Genomic DNA, 20,749 nt, shown 5'->3' on the forward strand with positions numbered 1-20,749 from the left:
TTACGTCTGCGAGTAAGAAAAAACTGATACTTGATGCCAATTCGTAACGCATTACCTATTCTTAACGAGATTAAATAGACAAATTAGATCACAACGTCAAATTCATGAAATGGCTATAGCCTCCATGAAACAATTAATTCACAAAATCTTCAGATTCTTAAAAATTAACAGTTTGCAACTAGGAATGAAAGCTACTACGTTCTACGCTACTACGAAAGTATTTCTACGATCTATTTCTTCTAAAAATTTAACTATTTTATTAGTACTACTTAATTGAATATTTTTCTCTAAGAGTCTGCATTCTCATCGATCAGAGTATTACTCCTGCATGGAAGATATCATCATAAAATACGACACTGAGGTTTTCACCAGCTGAAATAATTTTCATAGCTTGTTACTGTATCTACGTCAACAACGAGAAATTAATTAATATCAATTACAAACGAATATACCGATGAAAAGCCTTCTACCGTGCCGGTGTAACAATTGTAAATGTTGAACGAGAATGTCTTGCTGCTTCTCAACATCATGTACAACAATAATTTTTGGGTTGCAACAGTAGTTTCGTACCAGTTGTCGTGGAAACTGAAATCATTGGTAAAATTTCGTCTGGCACATTTTCAGAGTACCGCTCACTGATCGAATGCTTACACTGTCATGGAAAAGTTGGTATAGTGATCGTACGCTTGTTCGCAGAAGTAATTCAAGTAATACATGTACATTAATTCGCAAACCATAAATAAGATACTGGCAATTGCTTCTTCGTATTCGGGTGTAAACAATTCGGATAGCGACGCGGACAGCTGGAAAAATGAATAAAATCTTGGATTCTGGTCGTTTCTCGTTCCGACAAATGACTACGAAGGCAGGATTGGAAATATAGATGTCGTTTCAACGGAAAATGAGGGGAAATATCGAGTTTAATATGTACACGAGTATACTTACGCGAAATAAATTAATTGCTAGAGAAGTGATAGCAAACAGAAGGAGGACAGCATATGCGAATGCGTTGTTGTCCTGCATCTCCTGGATAAATCTACGAGAAGAAATGCTGATTGAATTGAATGACGATCTTGTGAAAAATGACATATGTGAGTACGAAGCAGTACTGACTCTAGTCCTCTCTTATGGGCGATTACGGCTTTTGCTATATCCCTTCTTGTTATGTCATCGCACTGGTATTTCGAATTTCTGAAAATAGTTTTTCTCACGTAGTAGCTGAAAATTTCGGCATTATGTATAAACCTTTTCGTGACAAACGTATAAATATAATCGTGCATAATTTCATACAACAAATTATTTCATAATTTCGATAAAAAGATAAATTAATTAGAGTTGTCGAAAATGACATTTTGTACATAGCATACGCATTCACGTATACAGCTTATCATTAAAAAACAAATGAGATAAAAAATTAAATTAATTTTCAATTATATCATGTTCCTTGGTGGATATTATAATTTCGTTGAATAACATAATTCCAAATATATTTATATTTCAAATAGATTCAATCCAAATCCCAGTAAATTCACTGTCTGAATGAATTTTTCTAGATAGTAAAAAACTGCTTCTCATAAAAAAGCGATGAGACAATATTTTCGAAATTTCGTATCAAATTAATTTTCGTATCTAAAAAGTTGATTTTGTCGATCCGGTATTAAATCAATTTTATGAAGTAGTTTATTAACACGTATCTTAACATACTTATCAACAATACTGATCTACTATCATACCAATAGAACATTATTTATGTGCAATGTCACTTGAAACATATAAACAGTGCATCGGACAACAATTCACTATTTTTTATACCTGGTAACTTCGCTTAAACTAATAGCATGTTTCAGACACAGGATCGCGAGCGTTTCCGTTCCCGCGAAGATAGTTACGAAAATTATCATTGAAAAGTTCATATGTACAAACGTGAGTAAAATACATTTCTCTTCAAGTATCATGTATTCCGTACGTATGGGAAATCTCCTCAGACGAGTTTCGTTCGTCGGCACAATTCTCTCATAAATAAAGACTGACGAGTAATAGAGTACGACAATTACTAATGAGAAATAAAAAACCGCTGTAACACATGTACGAGAAATTAGAAAGATCGAACTGTGTCAATTCGTATGAGTAATGTTTCTGCAAATATGTCGCTCACATCCGAATCGTAACCCGTAAACTTTCCCCACGTAAGCGTTTTTCTTCATAATTTCAAGTGCCTCGCCGTGTTCCATTTCCATGTCGCGTCTTATTTTGTCCATAAACTTCTTCGCCTACGTTTGTTGACGATTTATGTCTACTTTTCAATATGCTACAATGCAAATTATTTAACTGGACGGTCGAGAACTTACAGTAGGAAGTTGATACCAATTTATATTGTACTTTGCAAAGGAGCCCAAGCTCATGAGCACGAACGAAACGTACTTCAGCATGAATTCACTAGTTATGAAGACCAAACACTGGAAAGCGTAATAAATTACAGAAATATTCACAGAAAGGCATTTTGATGAATATTTCCGTTCAATGGAAGCAAACATAACATACAACATATATAAAAAGAGTTTATAAATGTGTATAAAAGTTTTTAAAAAAATACGGTTTAATTTAATTTAATTATTGTCTTTTTTTTGCTAATCTATTAACTGGACTACGAGTTATGAAAAATTTTTATGATTATGAGATTGACAGAGACAAACCAATTTGTACCGAGTTGAATAAATTTAAATAAACACAAAGATATAATAAAGACTATTTCTAGAAAAAAAGAGAAATTAAAACAGAAAACACGACACGCCCTTAGTTAATAAGGTTAAAATTTTCATATCTCCATACGGATTTAGGCTGTTTCCAAATACGAAAAATATAACTCAAAATACTATATACTAAAAATTTCATTTTTCCACATAAAAATTATGTAAATAACAGGCTTATCAGAGTGCGGTCACTTGAATACGCGCTCGTCATTGTGTCCAACTGAAAGAACTGTGAAAGCTAATAATACAATAAACGAAATAATAATTACAGCACCTGAGCCACGATAAAAAGAAAAAAACTGAAGCTGATGAAGCTGTTTTTCAAAACGATGAATCTCGTATTCTGATAGGGCCAAAGTCCTATCATTGTTAAGAGAACCCTAGGGAAACTATAATACGTCAGTGCTTCGACCATTGCGTACAGTGGTTTAAGAATTACTGATTGCCCGCTACTTCGACTTAATTTCCCTTTTTACCTTTCTTAGAAATTTTCCAACGAAATACCACAACAGAAATTCATAGAACCACCGGCAGAATGAACGACGCAACCTGTAATTACAGAATTATTTATTCATGTTCATCAGCGTAGGAAATAAACGATCGATTGGTTCTTTTCTAGAGAATCATAGACTATAGAAATAGGACTATTAAGAAAATTATGGTCTAAGGGTACTGAATAGTCTTCCCTCGAAACAATTTCCTTTTTCTTACATATATTTGATTTGCCTGTGTGGTGTGTGCGAGAAAAATATTTCTCAATCGCAGTCAGTCTGTTTTATTTTCTCGAGATGGACAGAACTTAGTTGAGAATGATTCGGAGACAAGTATGAAATGTGATGTCAAGAGAACACGAAAGTGTTCTGTTCGTGAGATATTTTGTTAGAAATTGAGCGAGCGTTGCTTGTATCAAGCATATGTATTCAACATATTCAATTTTAGTTACTAATTAAGAGCGGAACAAGAAACTCTACAAGAATGGATTAGATATATACAGGGTGTCTCATTTTAACTCATTTTAACACATTCATGCAATTAATATGTTATATAAATACATAAATAATAATAATACATAAATAATACATAAATAATAATTGTGACTGTTTTGTGTATCGTAAAATGCAGGTGACACGTAACGTAAGTATTTTTGCAATATTTAATATATTGTTATTACGAAACGAGCATTTACGTGTACATATATTTTAAACGGAAAATGTGTCGTAAAAAAGTCAGATTCGGCGTACAAAATGTTGTGCTTAGTGCGTATCGGTATCTTAGGTACGAAAACTGAACGTACTATTGTTTATGAAATACGCGACTGAATGAATTGAAAGAATGTAACGCAAAACGGCAAGAGAATCCGCACCGTCACGAACATAAATAACTCCCGATTAAGATAATCGTAATTATTAAACAATGAAATGACGTCGATTCAACATCGGATGACAAATATACATCAATTCAAATAACAATCGGTGATACAAAAGGTATTCAAAATGAAATTAACATCGATATCATTATCTTAAATATTTGTTGTAAAATTTTGTTACTGTAACGGAGAGGTACCTCCTACCGTGTGTTTGGACAGACAATTAGGCGAACACTCAATTGAATAAATTGACATTTTGGTTATTCACATAGACCTGTAAACGCCCTCGACGGAATTTAATATGTCTTGAAATGCGTAATTTACGAAAACAATGAAAAATAAATGAAAAGAAGTTCAACAGAAATTTAAAAAATATATGCATACATTACAAGGACACACATATTTCGCAGGGATCACAAAAATATTTAAACAGTGATTCACTACACATATATATATATATACAAGTTTTTTCATTTTTAATAATCGTAATATGCTTCGGATGACTTTTTTACTAAATATATGCTTTCAATAAATATTTGTAACTTCTGCAATCATTTTTAAATTGGTTTCAAACATTGTTGATGCAATTATCCAAGTTGTCCTTTGTTACAGTTTTAATGAAGCTTCGATGTAACTGAAAATTCTTTCTCACGGTAAATATAAGAATATTTTTAAAAGCCACAGATGTATATAATAAGGAACATATCAAGTTTCCTTACCTAACAATTTCGAACAAACTAGTAGTGTGCTGTATCAACATGGCACATAAGGATTTAGCTATATGTAACAGCGTTTAGGGTATACGATTATATGATATATCGCCATCAGAGATAAGCATTTCTGTTCATCTAAGGAATATCTGACTTTTATTATATAAAGTATATATAAAGATATATGGAAGTGAGATGTGTTCAATGAGAGGAGAATATTCCGGAAGGAAGGCAAAGCACCACCAACATTAACGTCATTAGAAATATTATTACTCTAATAACATTTTCTATACCAATATACGTCAATGATTTTGTACGACATTTTCTGGCTGACTGCAGCATAATAACGGGAGCGATTAGCCAATTACAGCAATTTCATAGCCAATTGTCGTTGCAAGGGGTAAGCCACGAAATGTGTAAATTCTATAGAAACAATTTAATTTCAAGAAACAAGTAAAATCTTCGCCCTTGCAGTTCCTTCGTTACTTCGTAAATCGTTTATTATTCATGGACGATTACTGGTGTATCATACATTTGTGCCTGTAGAGTCGCACAAAGGCATCAGGCATTATTTGCTTCGCTTTAAAAGGATGGTTCAAGAATACAACCATTATAGAGTTATTAATATTAATCTCTATTGAATACGATTTCATTACTACACGGTGGTGGAAAACGTTTGGTGTTCAGTTTGCATTAACAGTCTGTAACTTGGAATGAAAGCCTCTACGTACACTTCTGCGTGGAAATCAAACTATTTTGTTGAGTATTATTTAACTGAATTAGAGGCTGCGTTATCATCGGTCAGAGTATTACTCCTGCATGGAAGATATCATCATAAAATACGACACTGAGGTTTTCACCAGCTGAAATAATTTTCATAGCTTGTTACTGTATCTACGTCAACAACGAGATATTAATTAATATCAATTACAAACGAATATACCGATGAAAAGCCTTCTACCGTGCCGGTGTAACAATTGTAAATGTTGAACGAGAATGTCTTGCTGCTTCTCAACATCATGTACAACAATAATTTTTGGGTTGCAACAGTAGTTTCGTACCAGTTGTCGTGGAAACTGAAATCATTGGTAAAATTTCGTCTGGCACATTTTCAGAGTACCGCTCACTGATCGAATGCTTACACTGTCATGGAAAAGTTGGTATAGTGATCGTACGCTTGTTCGCAGAAGTAATTCAAGTAATACATGTACATTAATTCGCAAACCATAAATAAGATACTGGCAATTGCTTCTTCGCATTCGGGTGTAAACAATTCGGATAGCGACGCAGACAGCTGGAAAAATGAATAAAATCTTGGATTCTGGTCGTTTCTCGTTCCGACAAATGACTACGAAGGCAGGACTGGAAATATAGATGTCGTTTCAACGGAAAATGAGGGGAAATATCGAGTTTAATATGTACACGAGTATACTTACGCGAAATAAATTAATTGCTAGAGAAGTGATAGCAAACAGAAGGAGGACAGCATATGCGAATGCGTTGTTGTCCTGTATCTCCTGGATAAATCTACGAGAAGAAATGCTGATTGAATTGAATGACGATCTTGTGAAAAATGACATATGTGAGTACGAAGCAGTACTGACTCTAGTCCTCTCTTATGGGCGATTACGGCTTTTGCTATATCCCTTCTTGTTATGTCATCGCACTGGTATTTCGAATTTCTGAAAATAGTTTTTCTCACGTAGTAGCTGAAAATTTCGGCATTATGTATAAACTTTTTCGTGACAAACGTATAAATATAATCGTGCATAATTTCATACAACAAATTATTTCATAATTTCGACAAAAAGATAAATTAATTAGAGTTGTCGAAAATGACATTTTGTACATAGCATACGCATTGATACATATCACTAATCATTAAAAAACAAATGAGACAAGAAACTAAATTAATTATGAACTGTGTCATATTTCTTACTGGGTATTATAATTTCGCTGAATAATATAATTTCAAATATATTTATATTTGAAATAGATCTACCCCAAATCCCAGTAAATTCACTGGTTGAATGAATTTCTCTAGATAGTAAAAAATTGCTTCTTATGAAAAAGCGATGAGACAATATTTTCAAAATTTCGTATCAAATTAATTTAAAAAAATTGATTTTATTGATCTCGTGTTAAATCAACTTAAAAAAATAGTTTATTATAACGTACCCTAACTTCTCATCAATACACTGATCAATTATCAAATCAATCAGATACTATTTATGTGCAATGTCAGCTGAAAAACATAAACGGTGCATCGAACAATCATTCACTATTTGTTATACCTGGTAACCTCGCTCAAACCTACAGCATGTTTCAGCCACAGGATAGTTAATGTTTCCGTTCCCGCGAAGATAGTTACGAAAATTATCATCGAAAAGTTCATATGTAGAAACGTGAGTAAAATACATTTCTCTTCAAGTATCAGGTATTCCGTACTTATGGGAAATCTTCTCAGACGAGTTTCGTTCGTCGGCACAATTCTCTCATAAATAAAGACTGACGAGTAATAGAGTACGACGGTTACTAATGAGAAATAAAAAACCGCTGTAACACATGTACGAGAAATTAGAAAGATCGAACTGTGTCAATTCGTATGAGTAATATTTCTGCAAATATGTCGCTCACATCCGAATCGTAATCCGTAAACTTTCCCCACGTAAGCGTGTTTCTTCATAATTTCAAGTGCCTCGCCGTGTTCCATTTCCATGTCGCGTCTTATTTTGTCCATAAACTTCTTCACCTACGTTTGTTTACGATTTACGTCTACTTTTCAATATGCTTCAATGCAAATTATTTAACTGGACGGTCGAGAACTTACTGTATGAAGTTGATACCAACTTATATTGTACTTTGCAAAGGAGCCCAGGCTCATGAGCACGAACGAAACGTACTTCAGCATGAATTCCCTAGTTATGAAGACCAAACACTGGAAAACGGTGAATAAATTACAGAAATATTCACAGAAAGGCGTTTGATGAGTTATTTCCGTTCAGTGGGAGCAAACATAACATACAATGGCAACATACATAAAAAAGTTTATAAATGTTTATAAAAGATATTAACAAAATACGATTTAATTACCGTTTTTTTTTTGCTAATCTATTAACTGGACTATGCGTTATGAAAAATGTCTATGATTGTGGGATTGACAGAAATAAATCAATTTGTACCGAGTTGAAAAATTTAAATAAATAAAATGATATAATAAGGAGTATTCTTAGAAAAAAAAAAAAATTAAAAAAGAAAACACGACACGAAAGGGAACCGTTGTGCTTAGTTATATAAGGTTAAAATTTTCAAATCTCCATACGGATTTACGCTGTTTCCACATACGAGAAATATAACTCGAAACACTATATATTAAAAATTTCATTTTTCCAAATAAAAATTGTACAAATAACAGGCTTATCACAGTGTGGTCACTTGAATACACACTCGTCACTGTGTCCAATCGAAGGTAGTGTAAAAGTTAATAATACAATAAACGAAAATTAAATAATAATCATAGCACCTGAGCCATGATAAAAAGAAAAAAACTGAAGCTGATGAAGCTGTTTTTCAAAACGATGGATCTCGTGTTCTGATACGGCCAAAGTCCTATCATTGTTAAGAGAACCCTAGGGAAACTGTAATACGTCAGTGCTTCGACCATCGCGTACAACGGTTCAAGAAATACTGACTGCCCGCTCCTTCGATTTAATTTCCCTCTTTACCTCTCTCAGAAATTTTCCAACGAAATATCATTTCACAACAGAAATTCATAGAACCACCGGCAGAATGAACGAGGCAACCTGTAATTTCAGACTTAATTATTCATGTTCATTAGCGTTGGAAGTAAACGATCGATTTATTTTGTTTTACCGTTTGACTACAGAAAGAGGGCTATTAAGATAATTATAGTCTAGGGGCACTGAATAGTCTCAAAACAATTTCCTTCCCCTCATATTGTGGGGTGTGCGAGAAAAATATTTCCCAATCGCAGTCAGTCTGTTTTAGTTGCTCGAAATGCAAACAACTTCGGAGACATGGACGAAATCTGATGTCAAGGGAACACGAAAGAGTGGTTCTGTTTGCGAGATATTTTGTTACAAAGTGAGCGAGTGCTGCTTCTATCAAGCACATGTATTTAATTTTAGTTACTAATTAAAAGCGGAATACGAAAATCTACAAGACTGGATTAGATATGCACAGGGTGCCTCATTTTAACACATTCATGCAATTATCCCCGCATTTGTTGGTTGTTAGAAATGATGTTTGATATAAAATTTACCTTTTTCTTACGATAATCACCAGATTTGTCTAGATTTGTTTCCGAGATTTCAAAGTTACGTCCAATAATTTTTAAATGGAGTCATATATTTTTCTATGCATTAATCGACGTTCTCTGTAAAAAAGTGCTAACCTAGGTTGATTGATTATTAATTTAAAAAACATTTTAACTCATCCGTGTTATATGAATACATGAACGAGTGCGATAATTGTGTCTATTTTGTGACGACGTATCGTAAAATGCAGGTGACATGTAACGTGAGTATTTTTGCAATATCTAATGTATTGTTATTATGAAACATGCATTTACATATACGTATATTTTAAAGGCAAAATGTGTTCCAAAAGTCAGATTCGGCGTACAAAATGTTGTGCTCAGTGCGTATCGGTATCTTAGGTACGAAAACTGAACGTACTACTGTTTATGAAATACGCGACTGAATGAATTGAAAGAATGTAACGCAAAACGGCAAGAGAATCCGCACCGTCACGAACATAAATAACTCTCGATTAAGGTAATCGTAATTATTAAACAATCAAATGACGTCGATTCAACATCGAATGACAAACAAACATCAATTCAAATAACAATCGATGATACAAAAGGTAATCAAAATAAGATTAACATCGATATCAATATCTTAAATATTTGTTGCAAAATTTTGTTACTGTAACGGAGAGGTACCTCCTACCGTGTGTTTGGATAGACAATTAGGCGAACACTCAATTGAATAAATTGACATTTTGGTTATTCATATAGACGTGTAAACGCCCTCGACGGAATTTAATATGTCTTGAAATGCGTAATTTTCGAAAACAATGAAAAACAACTCACACAATAAAAGTGCCAGAGACATTGTTGTGCTCAGTGCGTGCTCGATGTTGTTGATCACAAATATCGAGAGAAATAACTGGAGGAAACAAATTTCATTGAACTACTCGATTATTTTTCGAATGTGATCTCTTGTCTGTTTGGAATTAAGTTTTCTCCTTTTATTCAAGGTTTCACTGTGAAGACAGATTACTCACAGAGAATAAATTCATACTAAAGGATAAAATACCGAAGACGATGATTGCAGTATATATTGTTTATATACTGTCTCTAATAGCGAAAATTCGCGAATTTAATGTCGCGAAAATTAAGAAAAAGGACATTGTATAAATAAAGGAAATACATGATAGATATACCAATTACATGCATATAAGAGGGTTAAAATTTTTTCTGCATGTTAAAATCATTGTAAAATTTTCACGTATATATACGTGTTTTCAACTGTTTTTCTTTCTAATTTCTGATTTCTTCGAATTTCTTTTACGTGTATTATGCGATCGCATCACATAATTACATAAAATTGGGGTAACAACATTTTATGGATATAATACGTGCATATTATTTACATGAAACATTCTTTCATTAACATTGCAGTGACAGACGATTGTCATAATTACATTGGTCAAGTTCAAAAGAAATTTAAAAAATATATGCATAAATTACAAGGACACACATATTTCGAACAGATCACAAAAATATTTAAACAGTGATCTACTACACATATATATACAAGTTTTTTCATCTTTAATAATCGTAATATGCTTCGGATAACTTTTTTACTAAATATATTACATCAACAAATATCTGTAACTTTTACAAACATTTTTACATTGGTTTCAAACTTTGTTGATGTAATTATCTTAATTGTCCTTTGTTACAGTTTTAATGAAGTTTCGATGTAATTGAAAATTCTTTCTCACAGTAAGCATTAGAATATCTTTAAAAGCCACACATGTATATAATAAGGAACATAACAAGTTTCCTTACCAAACAATTTCAACCAAACTAGTAGTGTGCTGTATCAACATGGCAGACAAGGATTCAGTAGCTATAATTATAGCAGCCGTTATAAAGTATACGATTTTCTGACATATCATCATCGGAGACAAGTACTTCTGTTCAGAGAATTTTCTGACATATCATCATCAGAGGCAAGTCCAGCTGTAGTAAATAATCATGGGATCGAGAGGTGTTCAGTCGTAAGAAAACGTCGACGAATTCGGGAAGAAGGCAAGCCACCATCGCCAAAGATTTTCCGTACGACATTTTCTAGCTAGCTGTAGCGTAATAACAGGGGTGATTAGCCAATTACAGCAATTTCATAGCCAATTGTCGTGGCAAGGAATGATACTCAGTTTACGGGATGTGTAAAGTCTAGAGAAACAATTTAATTTCAAGAAACAAGTAAAATCTTCTCCCTTGCAGTTCCTCCGTTGCTTCGTAAATCGTTTATTATTCATAGACGATTATTGGTGTATCGTACGTTTGTGTCTGTAGAGTCGCACAAAGGCATCAGGCATTATTCGCTTGGCTTTAAAAGGGTGGTTCAAGAATACAACCATTATAGAGATATTAATAAGAGTCTCTATTAAATACAATTTCATTATTACACGGTGGTGGAAATCGTTTGCATTAACAGCCTGTAACTTGGAATGAAAGTCTCTACGTATACTTCTGCATGTAAAATTAAACTATTTTATTGAGTACCATTTAACTGAATTAGAGGCTGCGTTATCATCGATCAGAGTATTACTCCTGCATGGAAGATATAATCATAAAATACGACACTGAGGTTTTCACCAGCTGAAATAATTTTCATAGCTTATTACTGTGTCTACGTCAACAACGAGATATTAATTAATATTAATTACAAACGAATGTACCGATGAAAAGCCTTCTACCGTGCCGGTGTAACAACTGTAAACGTTGAACGAGAATGTCTTGCTGGTTCTCAACATCATATTCAACAATAATTTCTGCGTTGCTACAGTAGTATCGTACCAGTTGTCGTGGAAACTGAAATCATTGGTAAAAATTTCTTTTGGCACACATTCCGAGTACCGCTCACTGATCGAGTGCTTACATTGTCATGGAAAAGTTGGTATAGTAATCGTACGCTTGCTCGATAATGGAATTCATGTAATACATGTATATTAATTCGGAAACGACAAATAAGGTACTGACAATCGCTTCATCGCATTCGGATGTAAACAATTCGGACAGCGATGCGGAAAGCTGAAAAATGAATAAAATCCTGAATTTTGGCGTTTCGACAAATGATTACGAAGGCTAGTTTGGAAACACAGGTGTAGTTCCCACGACCACGAAAAATAACCGGAAATTTCAAGTTTAATATATACATGAGTATACTTACGCGGAACAAATTAATCGCTAGAGCAGAGATAGCCAACAGAAGGAGAACAGCATATGGGAACGCGCAGATATCCTGTATCTCTTTGATAAATCTACGAGAACAAATGATAACTGAATTGAATGACCTTGTAAAGAACGATATATGTGAGTAGTAGAACTGACTCTAGCCCTCTCCTATGAGCGATTACGGCTTTTGCTATATCTCTTCTTGTTCTGTCATCGCACTGGTATTTCAAATTACTGATAATAGTTCTTCTCACGTAGTAGCTGAAAATTCCGGCATTATGTATAAACATTTTCGTAACAATAATATAAATATACTTGTGCATAATTTCACAGAACAAATTATTTCATAATTTCGACAGAAAGATAAAGATTGGTTAGAGTTGTCAAAAATGACATTTCGTTCACAGCATATGCATTCATGTATATCGCTTTTAATTAAAGAACAAATGAGATGAAAAATTAAATTGATTTTGAATTGTATCATTTTTCTTACTGGATATAATAATTTTGATGAATAATACATATATAATATATATATATATATAATTTCAAATATTATATTTATATTTCAAATAGTTCCAGCCCAGATCCTAGTAAATTCGCTTTCTGAATCAGTTTCTCTAGATAGTAAAAAATTGCTTCCCTTAAGAAAGAGGAGACACAATATTTTTAAAAATTTCGAATCTGGTAGATTTTAAAAAATAGTTTAACAACACGTGCCTTAAAACACTTGTCACCTGAAACACACGAACGATGCATCGAACAAACATTCGCTCTATGTTATACCTGGTAATCTCGCTCAAACCGATAGCATGTTTCAGCCACATGATAGTTAAGGTTTCCGTTCCCGCGAAGATAGTTCCGCAAATTAGCATCGAAAAGTTCATATGTAGAAACGTGAGTAAAATACATTTCTCTTCAAGTATCAGGTATTCCGCAGTTATGGGAAATCTTCTCAGACGAGTTTCGTTTGTTGGCACAATTCTCTCATAAACAAAGATCGACGAATAATAGAGCACAATGGTTACTGATGCGAAATAAAAAACCGCTGTAACACGTGTACGTGAAATTAGAAAGATCAAACTGCGTCAATTCGTACGTGTACTGTATTTCCAAAGACGTCGCTCACATCCGAATCGTAACCCGTAGACTTTCCCCATGTAAGCGTGTTTCTTCATAATTTCAAGTGCCTCGCCGTGTTCCATTTCCATGTCGCGTTTTATTTTGTCCATAAACTTCTTCGCCTACGTTTGTTTACGATTTATGTCTACTTTGCAAAATTCTTGCAAACAAATCGTTACTTAAATGGACGATCGAGTACTTACTATATGAAGTTGATACCAATTTATATTGTACCTTGCAAAGGAGCACAAGCTTATGAGTACGCACGAAACATACTTCAGCATGAATTCCCTAGTTATGAAGACCAAACACTGGAAAAGGTAATAAATTATGGAAATATTCACAGAAAGGCATTTGATGAATATTCTCGTTCAATGGTAGCATACATGAGTAAAGTTTCTGAATGTTTATAGTTTCTAAAAGAATTCGATTTAATTTAATTTAATTAATATTTTCGTACTGGACGTTATCTAAGATTTCTATGATTACGGGATTGATAGAAATAAATCAACTTCGACCAAGTTGAAAAATGTTAATAAATATGATAGAGCATATAATAATGAATGATAAATATATCTAATGGATGTATTAATGGTATAATAAAAAATATTTTTTATAAAAAGTTGAAATTAAAAACGAAAACAGGAGACGAAAGGGGATCTTAGTTAATCAGGTGAAGATTTTGAAATCACCATGCGGTTTAGGGTGTGTTTCCACGTACGAAAAATATACCTCAAATTTTGATAAATTTTTTTAAAATTAAAATAGGTATAAATAACTCGCTTATGACAATGCGGTCTTGAATGCACGCTTGTTCCACACACTGTATCCAGTCGAAGGAAGTGTGAAAGCTAATAATACAATAAACGAAAATTAAATAATAATCACAGCACCTGAGCAACGATAAAAAGAAAAAAACTCAAGCTGATGAAGCTGTTTTTCAAATCGATGAATCTCGTGTTCTGATACGGCCAAAGTCCTATCATTGTTAAGAGAACCCTAGGGAAACTGTAATACGTCAGTGCTTCGACCATCGCGTACAACGGTTCAAGAAATACTGATCGCCCGTTTCTTCGATTTAATTTCCCTCTTTACCTCCCTTAGCGATTTTCCAATGGAATATTGCAACAGAAGTTCATAGAATCACCGGCGGAATGAATAACACGACTTGCAATTTCAGAATTAATTATTCATGTTCATTAGCGTTGGAAGTAAGCGATCGATTTATTTTGTTCTACCGTTTGACTACAGAAAGAGGGCTATTAAGATAATTATAGTCTAGGGGTACTGAATAGTCTCGAGACAATTTCCTTTCCCTCACATTGTGGGGTGTGCGAGAAAAATATTTCCCAATCGCAGTCAGTCTGTTTTATTTGCTCGAAATGCAAACAGCTTAGTTGAGAATGGTTCGGAGACATGGACGAAATTTGATGTCAAGGGAACACGAAAGAGTGGTTCTGTTCGCGAGATATTTTGTTACAAATTGAGCGAGTGCTGCTTCTATCAAGCACATGTATTCAATATATTCAATTTTAGTTACTAATTAAAAGCGGAACACGAAAATCTACAAGACTGGGTTAGATATACACAGAGTGTCTCAGTTTAATTCATCCATGCAATTATTCTTTCATTTATTGGTTATTCGAAAGAATATTTGACATAGAATTAGTCTGTTCTTACGATATACACCAGATTTGTATAAATTTGTTTCCGAGATTTCAAAGTTACGTCCAATTTTTTTTTAAATGGAGTCATACATTGTTCTATGCATTAATCGACATTTTCTGTAAAGTGCTAACCAAGGTTGAATGATTATTATTAATTTGGAAAGCATTTTAACTCATCCGTGTTATATAAATACATGAATTACGTGCGCGATAATTGTGACTGATTTGTGGCGACGTATCGTAAAATGCAGGTGACATGTGACGTGAGTATTTTTGCAACATTTAATATATTGTTATTACGAAACATACATTTGCGTATATGTACATATATTTCAAACGCAAAATGTGTCGCAAATGTCAGATTCGGTGTACAAAATGTCGTGCTTAGTGCATATCGATATTTTGTTACGGAAATTGAACGCAGAAATATTGTTTAAGATATGAATAACTACTCGATTTCTCGTGTGTCTGAAATTAAGTTTTAACTTTTCACACAAGGCTTCACTGAGGAGATAGATCACTTACACACAATAAATTCATACTAAACGATGATCACACCGAAGACGAGGACTGCAGAATATATTAGCATATATATTGTCTCAAATAAATTCGCGAAATTTCAAAAAATTGGACACTGTGTCAGTAAAGGAAGAAATATTCTTTCATTAACAGTGCAATGAGAGACGATTAACATAATTACACTGGTCAAGTGTAAAAGAAATTTAAAAAAATATATGCATAAATTACAAGGACATACACATTTCGCAGAAATCATAAAAATATTTAAACAGAGATCTACTACACACACGCACACATACACACACACAACATGTATCATTTTCTTTATTTTTAACAGTCGTGATATACTTGAGATAACGTCTTTACTAAATATATGTTTTCAACATATATCTCGTAACTTCTACAAACATTTTTACATCAGTTTCAAATTTTGATGGTGCAATAATCATAGTTGTCCTTTGTCATAGTGTTAATGAAACATTTCAAAGTATTCTATAATTCTTTTCACGGTAAACATTAGAATATTTTTAAACGCCACACATGCATATAATAACGAACACATCAAGTTTCCTTACCTGACAATTTCAAAAATACTAGTAGTCTGTTGTATCAATATGGTATACAACCATTTAGCTGTAATTATGACAGCTTAGAAAGTATACGATTTCCTGACATATCGCCATCAGAGACAAGTATTTCTAAGTTTGTCTAATATCCTGTATTAATGATTTAATGAAGGCAAAGCACTACCATCATTAAAATGCCAGAAGAAATATCATTGTTGTAATTACAATTTCTACAATAACATTCGTCAAACATTTCCTGTCCTAATGTAGCTAGCTATAGCATAATAACGGGGGCGGTTAGCCAATTACGGCAATTTCGACGATTAGTAGGAAAATGAGATCAAATAATCTGATTCATCAAATGGTTATTTCTCTTGAAATAAAATTAAAATTCACAAAATCTTCAGATTTTTCGAAATTAGCAGCATGCAACTTGAAATAAAAGTTACAACACGTTTTTCTGCATAGAAATTGAACTATTTTATTGAGTACTGTTTAACTGAATATCTTTCTCTTAGACGCTGCATTATGATCAATCTGAGTATTACTGCTGCATGGATGATATCATCATAAAATATGACACTGAGGTTTTCACTAGCTGAAAGGTAAATAATAGTTCAGAGGTTACCACTATGTCAACTAAGAGATATTAATTAATATCAATTAAAAACGAATATACCAATGAAAAATCTTCTACCGTGCCGGTGTAACAACTGTAAACGTTGAACGAAAATGTCTTGTTGGTTCTCAACATCATGTTTAACAATAACTTTTGGGTTGTTACAGTAGTATCGTACCAGTTGTCGTGGAAACTGAAATCAATGGTAAAATTTCGTCTGGCATACTTTCAGATTACCGCACAGTGATCGAACGCTTACATGCCCATGGAAAAGTTGTTATAGTAATCGTACGCTTGTTCGCACAAGTAATTCAAGTAATACATATACGTTAATTCGCCACCGATAAATATGATACAGGCACCTACATCTTCCCATTCGGAAAAAAATTCGGAGAGCGACGCAGACAGCTGGAAAATGAATAAAATCTTGGTTTCGACAAATGACTACAAAGTCCAGATTGCAAACACATACATAGCTTCAAGGATCACGAAAATTGAACGGAAAATTCAAGTTCAATTTATACACGAGTATACTTACGCGAAACAAATTAATTGCTAAAGAACTGACAGCAAACAGAAGGAGGACAGCGTATGTGAATGCGTTGTTGTCCTGCATTTCCTTGATATATCTACGAGAACAAATGATGATTGAATTGAATTGACGACATTGTAAAGAACGATATATGTGAGTACGAAGCAGTACTGACTCTAGCCCTCTCCTATGAGCGATTACGGCTTTTGCTATATCACTTCTTGTTTTGTCATCGCACTGGTATTTCGAATTTCTGAAAATAGTTTTCTTCACGTAGAAGCTGAAAATTCCAGCATTATGCATAAACTTTTTCGTCACAAAAGTATAAACACACCCGTACATAATTTCGTAGAACAAATTATTTCATAATTTCAATAAAAAAATAAATTAATTAGAGGTGTCGGAAATGACATTTTGTGCGTAGCATATGCATATGCATTCATGCATATCGCTTATCATTAGAAAACAGATGAGATAAAAATCTATATCGATTTTGAATTGTATCATCTTTCTTACTGGGCATTATAACTTTGTTGACTAATATAATTTCAAGTATTATATTTATATTTCAAATTGTTTCCAATAAGTATCTGAATCAGTTTCTCTAGATAGTGAAAAATTGCATCCCTTAAGAAAGCGATGACACAATATTTTTAAAATTTCATATCAAATAAATTTTAAAAGATAGTTTAATAAAACACGTGTTCTAAAACACTTGTTACCAATAAAACATTAATTTATTATCAATAAAACACAAATGTGCACTGTCACCTGAAACACAAATGCACAAACGGTGCATCGAACAATCATTCACTATTTGTTATACCTGGTAACTTCGCTTAAACCGACAGCATGTTTCAGACACAGGACCGCGAGCGTTTCCGTTCCCGCGAAGATAGTTACGAAAATTATCATTGAAAAGTTCATATGTACAAACGTGAGTAAAATACATTTCTCTTCAAGTATCAGGTATTCCGTATGTATGGGAAATCTCGTCAGACGAGTTTCGTTCGCCGGCACAATTCTCTCATAAACAAAGATTGTCGTGTAGTAGAATACACCGATTACTAATGGGAGATAAAACACCACTGTAACACACGTACGTGAAATTAAGAAGCTCGAACTATGTTAGTGTTTTTTTCAAAGATGTCGCTCACATCCGTATCGTAACCCGTAGACTTTCCCCATGTAAGCGTGTTTCTTCATAATTTCAAGGGCCTCGCCGTGTTCCATTTCCATGTCGCGTTTTATTTTGTCCATAAATTTTTTCGCCTACGTTTGTTTACGATTTATGTCTACTTTGCAAAATTCTTGCAAACAAATCGTTACTTAAATCGACGATCGAGTACTTACTGTATGAAGTTGATACCAATTTATATTGTATTTTGCAAAGCAGCCCAAGCTCATGAGCACGAACGATAGGTACTTCAGCATGAATTCCTTAGTTACGAAGACCAAACACTGGAAAACGTAATAAATTACGTAAGGATTCACAGAGAGGCATTTGATGAATATTCCTGTATGTTTGGAAGCAAACATAATTTACAATGGCAACACATGTAAATAAGTTTTTAAAAAAATACGATTTAACTTAATTTAAGTAATGTTTCTTTTTTTTTACTAATATATTAACTGGACTATGAGATATGAAGAATTTCTACAATTATGGGATTGATAGAAATTTTAATAAATATAATAATATAATAAATAATATTTTTAGAGCAAAAAGAAAACGACTTGAAAGTGGGTCTTAGTTAATAAGGTTAAGATTTGCAAATCTCCATGAAGATTGAGGCTCTTTTCACATACGAGAAAAATAACTCAAAATTTTAATTATTAACATCTGTTTTTTCAATTAAAAATTGTATAAACAACACGATTATCACAATGCAGTCATATGTATACACGCTCGTTGCTGTGTTTAATCGAAAAATGTGTACGAACCACATAATACAATAAACAAAAATTAACTAATAATAATAGCACCTGAGCCACGATAAAAAGAAAAAGATTGAAGCTGATGAAGCTGTTTTTCAAAGCGGTGAATCTCGTGTTCTGATACGGCCAAAGTCCTATCATTGTTAAGAGAATCTTAGGGAAACTGTAATACGACAGTGCTTCGACCATCGTGTACAATGGTTCAAGAACTACTGATTACCCGTTTCTTCGATTTAATTTTCCTCTTTACCTCTCTTAGAAATTTTCCAACGAAATATTACAACAGAAATTCGTAGAACCTCCGGCAGAACGAATGACGCGACCAGCAATTTCAGAATTATTTATTCATGTTCATGAGCGTCGGAAGTAAACGATCGATTTATTTTCTTCTACCCTTTGACTATAGAAATAGAGCTATTAAGAAAATTATAGTCTAGGGATACTGAATAGTCTTCTCTCGAGACAATTTCCCTTCTCTTATATTTATTAGTTTTACCTGTATGAGGTGGAGGAGAAAAATATTTCCCAATCGCAGTCAGTCTGTTTTATTTGCTCGAGATGGAAAGAACATAGTTGAAAGTGGTTCGGAGACTAGTGTGAAATTTGATGTCAAGGGAACACGAAAGAGTGATTCTGGTCGCGACATATTTTGTTACAAATTAAGCGAGTGCTACTTGTATCGAGCATATGTATTTAACATATTCAATTTTAGTTACTAATTAAAAGCGGAACACGAAAACCTACAAGACTGGATTAGATATACACAGGTCGTCTCATTTTAATTCATTTTAACTCATCCATGAAATTGATCTCGCATTTATTGATTATTAGAAATGATGTACAATATAAAATTTACCTTGTTCCTACGATAACTACCAGATTTGTCTAAATTTTCTTCCGAGGTTTCAAGATTATTTCCAATATTTTTTAAATGGAATCATGTATTTTTCTGTGCATCAGTTGACATACTCTGTTAAAAAGTACTAACCTCTGTCGAGAGATTATTAATTTAAAAAGCATTTTAAATCATCCGTGTTATATGAATACATGAACGTGTGCGATAATTGTGTCTATTTTATTTTGTGATGACGTATCGTAAAATGCAGGTGACACGTGACGTGAGTATTTTTGCAATATTTAATGTATTGTTATTATGAAACATGCATTTACATATACGTATATTTTAAAGGCAAAATGTGTTCCAAAAGTCAGATTCGGCGTACAAAATGTTGTGCTTTGTGCGTATCGATATCTTAGGTACGAAAATTGAACTTGTACTATTGTTTATGAAATACGCGATTGAAAGAATTGAAAAAATGTAACGCAAAATGGCAAGAGAATACGCACCGTCACGAACATAAATAACTCCCGATTGAGAACAGTAATTATTAAGCAATCATGACGTCGATTCAACATCGAATGACAAACAAACAACAAACGATGATACAAAAGGTATTCAAAACAAGAT

At 33.3% G+C, this 20,749-nt stretch overlaps 1 protein-coding gene across 1 annotated transcript in view; it reads right to left on the bottom strand.

The window, feature by feature from the left end:
• Window positions 1–240: 240 nt before the first annotated feature.
• Window positions 241–20,749, bottom strand: part of LOC122539036 — a 189,590-nt gene continuing 169,081 nt past the window's right edge. The window contains exons 12-19 of the mRNA XM_043673607.1: window positions 18,697–18,804; window positions 13,448–13,562; window positions 13,105–13,366; window positions 12,475–12,579; window positions 946–1,036; window positions 652–803; window positions 453–585; window positions 241–372 (exon numbers count right to left, since the gene is read on the bottom strand). Coding sequence (XP_043529542.1) covers window positions 319–372; window positions 453–585; window positions 652–803; window positions 946–1,036; window positions 12,475–12,579; window positions 13,105–13,366; window positions 13,448–13,562; window positions 18,697–18,804 — 1,020 coding nt within the window. The 3' untranslated portion in view covers window positions 241–318. The remainder of the gene's footprint in view (window positions 373–452; window positions 586–651; window positions 804–945; window positions 1,037–12,474; window positions 12,580–13,104; window positions 13,367–13,447; window positions 13,563–18,696; window positions 18,805–20,749) is intronic.

Source organism: Frieseomelitta varia, unplaced genomic scaffold, assembly GCF_011392965.1.
Source record: "Frieseomelitta varia isolate USP_RPSP 00005682 unplaced genomic scaffold, Fvar_1.2 scaffold_189, whole genome shotgun sequence".
Taxonomy (NCBI): Eukaryota; Metazoa; Arthropoda; class Insecta; order Hymenoptera; family Apidae; genus Frieseomelitta; species Frieseomelitta varia.